Source organism: Hermetia illucens, chromosome 3, assembly GCF_905115235.1.
Source record: "Hermetia illucens chromosome 3, iHerIll2.2.curated.20191125, whole genome shotgun sequence".
Classification (NCBI taxonomy): Eukaryota; Metazoa; Arthropoda; class Insecta; order Diptera; family Stratiomyidae; genus Hermetia; species Hermetia illucens.
This window is the reverse complement of record NC_051851.1, coordinates 63,889,943-63,901,903: the sequence shown is the minus strand read 5'-3', so window position 1 is coordinate 63,901,903 and position 11,961 is coordinate 63,889,943. Positions and strand designations below refer to the sequence as shown.

At 41.8% G+C, this 11,961-nt stretch overlaps 1 protein-coding gene across 1 annotated transcript; it reads right to left on the bottom strand.

Moving 5' to 3' along the window:
• Window positions 1–9,641: 9,641 nt before the first annotated feature.
• Window positions 9,642–10,316, bottom strand: LOC119652407. Its single transcript, XM_038056520.1, has 2 exons — window positions 9,957–10,316; window positions 9,642–9,898 (listed from the first exon to the last, which is right to left on the bottom strand). The coding sequence occupies exons 1-2, from the start codon at window positions 10,214–10,216 to the stop codon at window positions 9,826–9,828; spliced, it is 333 nt and encodes a 110-aa protein (XP_037912448.1). The 5' UTR covers window positions 10,217–10,316; the 3' UTR covers window positions 9,642–9,825.
• Between the last annotated feature and the right edge of the window lie 1,645 nt (window positions 10,317–11,961).

Here is an 11,961-nt window from a genome sequence, read left to right as displayed (position 1 = left end):
TTGCATTGGTGGCGTGACACGTTTTGATCACGTCTGAAATGAGAATATCCGCGATCGATATGGGTTTGCACCGATCGTGGAAAAAATGCAAGAGAGGCGTTTTCGATGGTGTGGTCACGTAATTCACGCTAACGAGAATTCAACAACCAGTATTGGTCAGAACATCTAAGCCAATGGTAAGCAACCAAAAAGCCGGCCAAAACAATGGTCGCATGATACACTGAATGGGGATTTGAAGGTCTCGCGATTACATCCTGATCAGGCATTTGATAAAATAAAATTACGAAACCGATCACGACGAGCCGACCCCGCTTGTGAACTGAAGACTGAAGAAAAAGAGGAAGATGTGAGGAGCGGTGAGCCTGACAGTTCCGTGTCACATAGTTAAAAATTCGATTGGCATCTATTTTTTAGAAAGCAATTTAAATAAATCATTTGATGGAAAGCCCTGTATTGAAATAGTCAACCTCATACGCTTCACACTCTGAATTTAATATTATTAGCAAATGCCAACAATTTAACCAACATCAAATATAAACAAGTCGGGAAACCGGAAGCTGGACGCTTCAGGTACGAAAGGTTTTGTGTATTTCTTAGTACGTAGCACGTAATATATCCATATATTATGTGAGAGGATCCACTTTCGGGTGATATTGACATTCATAGTCTTCAATTTTCAAAGAAGCAACAAATTTGAGGTATTATAACTTTGTTAGTAATAGTGCGATTTCCATCAAACTTGGTATGATCATGCTCTACAATATAGCCTACATCACTGCAGAATTTCGTGCCACTAGGTTTCCAGCCAATTACAAAAAATTATAGTAATATACTATTATTAACTTTCTTTGAACGGATATCGGTATGAAAGGTATTTCGGAGCCAAGGTACCATATAGTGGCAGCCTCTTGATTTTTTCCAGATTTTTCGGTTTGGTAGTTTCTCAGAATGGCCCCCTTAAAGAAGTGATCACTTTCAACCCCCCGCGCTCCCCACCCTTCCAACGAATGTCAAAACTAAGATCGGCTTTGAAAAGTACTAATCGAGGCCTTTAATTTGATACCCCACATGACTATATTTGATGAAAAAAAATTTTACACCGCCCTTTTGCATGTATGGGGACCCCCCCTTAAATTCAACGTAAAAGGATGTAACTCACTGTATGTGTGAGCGTTCACAATTCCCACCTTTCTACCAAATTTGGTGTCAATCGCTATAACCGTCTCCGAGAAAAATGCGTGTGACGGACAGACAGACAGACAGACGGACAGACAGACGGACAGACAGACAGACAGACAGACAGACAGACGGTAAACCGATTTTAATAAGGTTTTGTGTTTACACAAAACCTTAAAAAAGGATTTTGTTTTGTTTTTATTTTTCCATAGTCGCTTACATCAAAATATTTCTAGCTTCAGGGGGAACCACATTAGAAGCTTTATTTTCAGGTATTTTGTAAGTGCAGGATATACCTTTTCTAACGACCTTGAAGGGAACAGTAAAATTCGGTCGTTATAACCGTTGGTCGTTACATGCATACACCAAATGAATACTCCAAAAGTACTTTTTATTAAGGTTTTGTGTAAAACCATGCAGTTATGTGAGACTCCTACTCCGTAAAACCACGTCCTTCTTTTTGCACTCTCCCCACGGGACTGCTATAAGCATTACATCGCGGGGCTGGATCAGTTTTTAATAGCGGCTTATTATTGTTCTCTCCCTTTCTTGCTTTCTTCGCAGTTCTTCATGCTTTAGCTGTTTATGAATCATTTTCAGCTCAATTACAACTTGATTCCAAACCTTCGTTGACTCCAACATAAACTACGCTATATTTTCAGGTGTTAAGCACCTGTCTGCAATCGCCTCCAACCTAGTTCTGTGCGCTGTAAACCTTGGACACTCAAATACAACATCCGCATGCTCAGCCACGTTACCAAACCTTGGGCAGTCCAAATCGATATAGATAAGCCCGATAACCTCCATATCCACTTAAAAACTGTGTTAGCTCGTAGCTTAGTTCCCCGTGACTCCTTTCAATCCATCTTCGAATGTGTGGAATTATACGGTATGGTCCAGCGGCCAGTTTGTACCTCGTTCCATCTCTTTTGCCATTCTGCGTTGGATTCCCGCTATGCTAGTTACCGTCAAAATACAATAGACTCCTCGATTGCATACATTTGATCGTAGAGACGCCAAGATGTTTATGGGGATTGTCCCTACCAGTACATATGCTGCTTCTCCTGATGTTGTTTGATAAGCACTATATACCCCGAGTGCACTTAGTCGATACGCCATTCCTAATTGGCCGCCTTTTGATTTGTTTTCCAGAACAGTTGCCCAAACTGGAGCTGTGTAGAGTAGCACGGAACTAACTACCCTTGAAATAAGATGACGTCGACTTTGTCTTGGTCCACCAATGTTCGGTAGTATCCTCGAGATCTTTACAGCGATGGAAGACGCTTTAGTTGCAGCGCACTCAATGTGTTTATTAAAGTTGAGCCTTTTGTCAATCATTACTCCCAAATATTTAAGCGACTCTTGGGAGTAAATTGTTTGTTCACCAATTTCAGTTTTCACGGTTGAATCCTTCCTTCCTTGGCTGATTAGCACTAGTTCCGTTTTATGTTCAGCCAGTGATAGACCGGACTTTTTTAACCAGGAACGGTCATAGTATCGCTCATAGATTTCGTTATTACGTAGGCTACGGAATCGTCCATCCTCATGTAGGGGGCCAAAAATTCTTCGGAGGATTCTTCTCTCGAACGCGGCCAAGAGTTCGCAATTCTTCTTGCTAAGAACCCTCTCCGAGGAATACATGAGGACTGGCAAGATCATTGTCTTGTACAGTAAGAGCTTTGATCCTATGGTGAGACGCTTCGAGCGGAACAGTTTTTGTAAGCTGAAATAGACTCTGCTGGCTGACAACAACCGTGTGCGGATTTCATCATCGTAGCTGTTATTGGTTGTGATTTTCGACACTAGATAGGAGAAATTGCCAACGGTCTCAAAGTTGTATTCCCCTATTCTTATTCTTCCTGTTTGACCAGTGTGGTTTGATGTTGTTGGTTGGTTCGTCTTCGGTGCTGACGTTGCCACCATATATTTTGTCTTGCCTTCATTGATGTGCAGCACAAGATCTCACGCCAGTCGCCGCCTGCTCGATCTGGATGAAGGCAGTTTGTACGTCTCGGGTGGTTCTTCCCATGATGTCGATGTCGTCAGCATAGGCCAGTAGTTGGGTGGACTTAAAGAGGATCGTACCTCTTGTATTTACCTCAGCATCACAGATCACTTTCTCAAGGGCCAGGTTAAATAGGACGCATGATAGGGCATCCCCTTGTCGTAGACCGTTGTTGATGTCGAATGGTCTTGAGAGTGATCCTGCTGCTTTTATCTGACCTCGCACTTTGGTCAGGGTCAGCCTAGTCAGTCTTATTAACTTTGTCGGGATACCGGATTCTCTCATGGCCGTGTACAGTTTTAGCCTGGCTATGCTATCACAGGCGGCTTTAAAGTCGCCGAATAAATGGTGCAACTGTTGTCCATTATCCAACAGTTTTTCCATCGCTTGCCGCACAGAGAAAATCTGATCTGTCGCTTATTTGCCTGGAGTGAAGCCTCTTTGGTATGGGACAATGATGTTCTGGGCATTTGGGGCTACCCGGCCTAGCAAGATAGCGGAGAATATCTTATAAATGGTACTCAGCAACGTGATACCTTTATGATTGCTGTACGGTGTGATATCTCCCTTTTTATGTATGAGACGGATAATGCCTCGTTGCCAGTCGTCAGGCATTGATTCGCTGTCCCATACCTTGAGCACAAGTTGATGAACCACACGTCATCGGGAATAATTTCAGGACATCGTCCGAGTCGCAGTATAATCTTCTTCCTAGAAGGAATGCAACAACGATGCGTACAATGTACTGTAGTTTCTTCAGAGCCTCTACGATTTTCGTCCACCTTGCAGTGTTGAATGTATTTTTTACATCGAGTGTCACCACTGTGCAACATTTGTCATATTGTATTGCAGCACCATCCAGGCCAGTCACCAAGCTGATTGCATCGACGGTTAATCTCCCCTCACGAAATCCGAATTGCTTGTCAGATAGGCCTCCTTCCTCTTCCGCAACAGTCAGCAACTTGATATGAGGAGGGGTCACCGAATGGTTTACCTGGCTTCGGAATAAGTATCCACTTTTGCAGTTGCCATTGCTCGGAGAATTCTCCTTCTTTAAGGCATTCCGTAAAAACTTGGGAAAACATACCTGGTGCTGCCCTGGTTACCACTTTCAGGTCGATATTCGGAATTCCATCTGGCCCTGGAGTCTTATTTTCAACGAATTTCCTTGCTGCATCTAGATTTTCCTCTTCTACCACTATAGGGATTTCGTCCGGGTTTACATGGACTTTAGGCAGATTTGTGTAGTTCACATCCTCTCGGAAGAGAGTGCCCTCTATGTTTTGTAGTAATTTAGGACAGGTAATCGGTTGGGAACGTTTGCCTTGCAGTGATGACATTACCGACCTATAGGCGCCACCCCATGGATCAGAGTCAGCTCCAGTACATATCCGCTTGAAATGTTTGAATTTGCTCTTCCTAATAGCTACTTGCAATTTTTCCTCGCGTTTTTGCATTGCATGTGTAGCTCAACGAATTCAGGTTGATTTTTTCTGCGTTGGGAGCATCTTTTAGATATGAGGCCGTTTTTTTGACATTCCTCAATTTCTGAATTCCACCAGAAATTGGGATTTCGTCTTCGAAAAGCGTTACACCGAAGCATAGAGGCATCACATGTCCGCTGTAATTTTTCTGCGACCTGTAAAACTTTTTCTTGTACGATAATAATGTGTCATCAAGGAGTACCTTCTTGAACATTTCTGCATCAAATTTGTTAGTTACCCAGCTCATCGTTATTTTTTTTGATGGGTTCATATAATTCGTATGCGAGGTTTGGAAGACGATAGCCTGATGATCGCTGACATGCTACTGCAAGTATTCGATAAGGTTACCACTGACGAAAGTGAGGTCTGCTATCGATTGTAATTCTTCCCTCCGGTATGTGTTGGCTCCCCCAGTGTTCGCAAGTACGGAATTTAAGCGCGAAAATGTGTTTATCCCCTTGCATTTGTTTTTCTGCTTATTTTTGGATTGGATTGGATTGTAGCGTCTTGCATCGCAGGTTAGTTTCTCTAGCAATAAAGTGAATTCCTCCAGCGAGAGGCTCGGGGCTGCGTAACAGCTATTGATATATATACCTCCTATCTTGGCACATGTAAATCCGTCCTTTGGATGTTTTATCACATCTTCTATAGCTCGACTTCCGCAGCTCCATATCGCGGCTTTCCTGTTTTTGTCTGCTACCCATACTCCGCTATGCAGATATTCATATTGTTCGCATACAATAGCTATATCGACATTATTTTCGAACGTTTCTGAACACTAGGCATTTACTGCTTCCTGCAATGTTGGCGCAGAACACGCATTTGAGCTTTCCGTCGCAATCCTTCGCAAAATGGCCTTGTTCTCCGCACTTGTGACACATACTAGATCTGTCTTGCGAGCTGATACAGGCTTTCGCAATGTGGCCGAACTGCCAGCACTTAAAACATTTATGCACTTGGCTTTACTTTCGTATCTGGCAAACTAGCCATCCAATACAAACTTTCCCTGTTGCTATCGCCTTTTTTGCGGCTTCGACAAGAAGACTTATTGACGCTATCTGTGTATCACCGTGCGGATAGTTGAGTGGTTAGAGCACAAGGCTGCCGTATGGAAGGTCGCGGTTCAAATCTCACTTGGTGGCAGTGGAATTTGTATCGTGATTTGACGTCGGATACCAGTCGACTCAGCTGAGAGAACCTGAGTCAAATCAGGTTAATAATCTCGGCGAGCGCAATGCTGACCACATTGCCTCCTACAGTGTACTGTAGTGTACCGTTACGGTCTTCAATGGAGTGCTCTCACACACTTCAAGGCCCTGATCCAATATGGATTGTTGCGCCAACGATTATTATTATTATTATCTGTGCACACCGTACGCCTTACTAAGTCGTAGTACGTTGGCTTTGCTCACTGATTATTGTCTTAATTGAGATTGCCACTCAGTCCAGTCAAGGAGGTATCTGCTTTTACTTCACGCAAAATCTCCACGTACGTCAGCTCGCTGGCTTTTGTTATGATCAGCGCGTCCAACTTGGCTCTCCTTTGCAACCGTTTCTTACTTTTTACTTTGGTCCAAGAAGAGTCTTCGGTACGGTTAGTAGCATGTCTGTCTGTCTGTCGGTCACACGCATTTTTCTCAGAGAAGGTTTTAGCGATTGACTCCCAATTTGGTGGAAAGATGGGAACTGTGTACGCTCACGCATACAGTAAGTTACGTCGAATTTAAGGGGGTGTAAATTTTTTTTCACCAAATAAAGTCATGTTGAGTATCAAATGAAAGGTCTTCATTAGTACTCTTCGATTGCATTGTGGGCTACACCATGAAGAGGAATCCATTTCCTCAAGATGGCCTACGAGTGGGTCGACCAAAGAGAGCTTGGCGTACAACAGCAGGGGAGGAGTGGGGCCGTCCCGGGGAAGTCGTGGAGGAGCTGAAGGGTATTTAAAGTAATCGCGAACGATGGCACGTATGTGTGGTTGACGCACTAATACCCACCAAGGGGTAAATGGCAACCATATATACAACTTCATCACATTTCGTTTGATCCATTTTGAGAAACCTAGAATAATTCTGTTAGTCCAACGTCTTTTAGATGAATCATGCCATCTTTTGCCACTCCAAAATAGCTTCATTTCGTGCTAATTGCTACAGGCCTTACGATTGCATATGATGGGTCATAAAAGCGTTGATCCTAGTTTGCCAAGATATCGGTGGCGACCATGCCGGCTATAACACAAGCTGCTTTCTCTGGTTTTGTATGGTAAGCGCACGACGTTCACTATACACTCAACCTGTATGGGGCTGTAATTTTCTCATATTCACTTCTTTCTTTAATGCCAAAGCCCAAATGCAGACCTGAGGACTCTTAATACAAATTGCAATGCAAAAAGGGGTCATATGAGGTCCGGCATAATTTTTACCCTATACTAATATAATTTTCGACCCGGGCCCGATTTGTTCGCATAATTTTCCCCCTAGGTCCGCATTTTCTCTCTACGGCCCTGCCTAGACGGGACCTGCATAAACCAAGATGAAGCTGGCTACTCTCAATATAAGGAGCCAACGGTTTTTCCCTAAGTCACCCACATTCGGTAACATTTTTGCCAACAATGTAGCAAGTTTGGCCTTAGCCTTAGTTACTAAACTCTCAAGACGCGGCTTTGAGGTTAGTGTTTGGTAAATCATGATTCTAGGTATGTTACACACTGGTTTCGAATGTATGGTGTTTTTATTGACGTTTGCTTCCTTCGTTTGGTGATCAGAACTACCTCGGTTTCATGCTTTAAGAGCACCAAACCAGCTTACTTCTAGCCATGATCTGAATTCACAAATTGCCTCGTTTGCAAGCATCCCGATATCCTTCAGGGGTTATATCTGGACCCTGAAAATAATGAGTTTCTCCAGACTTTTCTGTAAGTACATTTTCTAATTATCTTCCACAACCAATACACCAATTGATTAAGCAATTTTTCAGGAATAAGAAAAGAAATTATTATTCACATTTTTTTTTACAATATGGCGGCCCGTATAATGAGAACAAGATTTTTTGAAGATCTCTCGCGGCGAGCAGTAGAACTCCCTTGAATCACTATTTTGATGCATAAAAAATCCTGAACTAAACAACAACAACATCATCAAATGAAGAAGTTACAGTTAAATTTTTAATGCCGATCAGACGAAAACCCTTGCTCACCGAATTTGAACACATAGTATTCGAGAAAAACGCGCGATTTTCTTCTTCGGAGTTACTCCAGATAAACTCATTTTAGGAATATTTCTAAGTCGTTTTTATACAAGAACGTTATTGATTATGAAGCTAGGGATGTTTTAGAGTATTTTAAGTCGATGATAAAATTCAGAAAAAAAAGTTCTAAACAGATATAACCCCTTAACATTTTGTGCCACAAGGCAATAACGGTCACGCGTTCCCCAAAGGGATTATCACCGTAAGCTCAATTTTATTATCCCATTTCTTACTATGCAGTTTTCGTCACCGTACTGATCGCATCGACAGTAGCTCTCACCTTTCGTAATCCGAACTGCCTATATGAAAGATCACCCTCCCTCTTCGTGATCGGTACAAGCCGTTCGAAAAGTTTGCCGATGCTCTTTAATAGACATATAGGCCTATAAGACGTAGGATCCCGTCTAGGGCTGCCTTAGTAAGGAACTCCAGGCATCCCGCTTTTGCGCCGAGGTCCACCAATTCGATATCACTAAAAGCTGTCTGGTGTCCTGGACTACGCCATTACTTCATCTGAGGTAGAGTCTGACACGTTTTCTTTTTCTACCATAGATATCGCCCTTATAGACTTTCCGGGTTGGATTATCTTTACCGATACGAATTAAGTGACCCGCCCACCGCAACCTATTCAGCCGGCAAACTAACTTTTTGGGAAGGTCGTACTTTTTGATCCTATTCACGAAAAAAGCTATAACTCTGTAACTTTCACAGATAGAGTGCTCATTCCATGGACCAATTTTCCTCAATTTAAAATCTGTACCATCATAAACAAGACACAAAGAATGGAGAGTTTTGGATTATTACTTACTTTTTGGTAGGGCCTAAGAAATAGTGGTAAAGAGAATGTGCTACCGTGTTAGTAAAATTGGTGTTTTCTTACGTTACTCGAAGAAGTTTTTCATCAAATCGCCAAAATGCATACTTCGGCCTGTTCCGACCTTTCTGGTCTTCCATTTAAAAGACAAACCGGTGCAATATTTTAGTATTTGTCATTCGATTGTTTCGCATTTATTCATGGCATGGTTGACACAGGTAATCCACATAGGCGCTTTAAGCGACTACATGCACCACCAAGCGGAACCGCTTCAAAGGTCTTTGCTTAAAAGCAGATCTAAATCCTTGGGAGCAGCATACAGGAGAGAGGACCCCACCGAGATGCCCAAATCTTCTTATTAATATTGTGACGACGCTCTTCCTCGGCAAAAAAATATGAATAGTATATATCTGCGTTGGACGTCTTCCCACACCTGTGCCGCCCACCTCCTCCATTTTGTGTAAGGTAGAAGGAATTTACTTTATATACCTGATAGGCAAGATGCTGAAGACCGATAGTTATAGTAAACATAAAAATAAGAGCGACAGTTTAGTTTTCGCCGATTCAGTTCTATAATACGACCAACGCCAGAAATACCGTACTGGGATTAAATGCATCGACTGCACTGATGACATCCACTTGCTCTCGCACTGCATCAGCAGCCTTGCCCAAAAGGCTCTGAATTCTAAGGAATAAGCAAGGGTAATCGATATGGCTTACATTTCTTTACCGACTATAGTATGGTAGTGGTGATTTATTGCAATGTACATATTGTCTGCTACCACAACCACATATAGGACACCAGGTAGTTCACAATTTGAACGCATATTTAGTTAACGAGCACAAAAGGAAAGCGGATGCTTATAGAAATCAGCTTAAACTTCACTGAAATTTGACCATAACATGTCTTCAGAAACCATCCATTTGTTCAACGTCATTGTTTATTCTCAAACCACTTTCCATTACTACTCAATTAATTTTAACGCTGCAAGCCTGCAACTTTTAATCTAGATGATATTCCAATACCAGGAACAGCAAACATCTTAGAACTAGACCATCTAGAATTATCCAACGGATCTGTTGTCATATTTCCTCTACAGCTACCTAAAATGCGCTTCAAAAGGAACTATGTCAACTTTTTGCTTTTTCCTCGGTTTCATGTCCTCTTTTTGACTAAAATAGGAGGCAAAATATACCACATTGCAAAGCAATGCAATTTTCAATTTCTTACATTTGTTCATCTCTGCTCATAGCCCGCTTCAACCTTAACGGAACGGTTGGGGTGTTCTTTAAAAAATCATGCCAACGGGCTTCGAACTCCTTGTTGTATTTCAAAGAAAGTGCATTTTTCATTCGGTATTGCCTTAAAGTACTGCTATATGCAGGTACAATATCGTAGGTTATATGAAGGTCCCCTTCTTCTACAAATGCGGAAGGTTTTTCTTGACTCGATTCGCCCTCCTCATGTGGACACTTTTTTGCTTTAAACATTTTCAAAACAAAACGGTATGGAAAAACAAATTAAAACATAAAAACCAATAGTGCAACTACATTAGAATAAACATTTAAAATTAATGACTTTCGAAAACGGCTGCTAAGTCTAAACACATTTTTTACGAACGACTTAGTTTCAGTATTTTCTTCTTCTCCTTCTCGCGATTTTTCTCAGTCATAGGCTTGGACTGGTTGGAGTTGAGAGGCTCTCAAATTAGTATCTAGCGTATTAAACCACCCATATTTCATCGCTCCTTTAATCGTTTCCTATAAAGCTCGATGTTCAAATCATAGCATGTTACGCCTTTGATCCTACAAAACTCTACTCCATTGCCGCGAGGCTCCTTTCATTGTCTTTGGTAGTTACCAGCACCTCGGACCATAGAGGGTAAGAAGGTGAATGATATTGCGTTAGATTTTTAGACGTTGATGGCATCCCATCGATCACAAAGAATGCCTGTTTTGGAACGCGGCCTCATTCAAGCTGCGGTAATGCGTGAAGTAATTTTAATAAAGTAGTTCACCGTTGGGTAATAGCATTGTTCCGTGTTACTTAAATCCTGTGCAGGTCGCTACCATTGACAGCGACTATTTCATTGGGTTTGGTTATCGAAAATTCTGTTTTATTCAGATACAATTTTAGAACGAACATCGATGTGAGATACCAGGAAATCATCATCTGCATAGACAGTGTGTAGCATGCAGATAAGATGAAAGAGAAGTGACAAGAAGACATTTCCTCGATGAACACCGTAAGAAACACAACACTTCGGTTCGCGATAGAACAATTTAATTTAATTTATTTTTAGCAGGAAGTGCTTAACCTAAAGGTAATTAATTTAGATTCACGGAATTCGTGGTTCAGGCGAGGTCATTATTGTCTGAATTGCCAATAACGGGGTTAAGTTGGGTCAAGTTAGAGAAATAGGAGAAGACGTGAAAAGAAGGCTCTAGAAGCCCGTTGTATATCCTTGTCCATTCAAATAGTTGTGCGGCTTTGTGAATAAGCAGCTTATCTTCAAAGGAGCCCGCATATATTCTTTGTTGAATATACCAAGATAATGTTGAAACTTCGAGGATTGTGACAGTGGTAAGAAAGAAAATAAAGTAATTTCCGGAAAATTATAGTCTTTAGATTGAACCCGTGAGATTCACAAAAAAATATTAAGTCTCTTACACTATAGTTAGAGATTTACTCGGGGTTGCCGGGATTTCCTAGTACAGGCGCATCTTGCTTGACCCTAGCTAGAACTTAACAGTCGCAATGGAAATATATCCATACAGCTTTTACAATGCATATTACAAGGTATAATTAGTGCACCTCCTTCAATCGGCCCGTGCACCATTGAGACTACCATGATCATATACGCGCTTGCTCGGGGCTGGCTTGTAAACTCACATTTACACACGTTATGCTGTAAGAGGGCCAAATCAAGTTGAGAAATAGTGTAGTAGTAGTAGGCATCAGGAACCAAAAGGCTGCTAAGAGTTGAACGTCGCCAATTCGCTGGCCTGATCATTCCCATCTGTGTATATTTCTATGTCTGGGAATCAACAGAAGAGAGACTTTCAGTGAGTCGCTTAGACTGTTCAGTTCGCCAAACTTAAAAGACTTTTTTGGGGGTGACTATAGGCCGAAATACACTTATCAGTCGTCGGATCAATAGCTGCAAGACATTTATATACCTCATACGAGAACCATGGGTTATTGGTGGGGTAGTCAGGGCCCTAAACTTCCAACA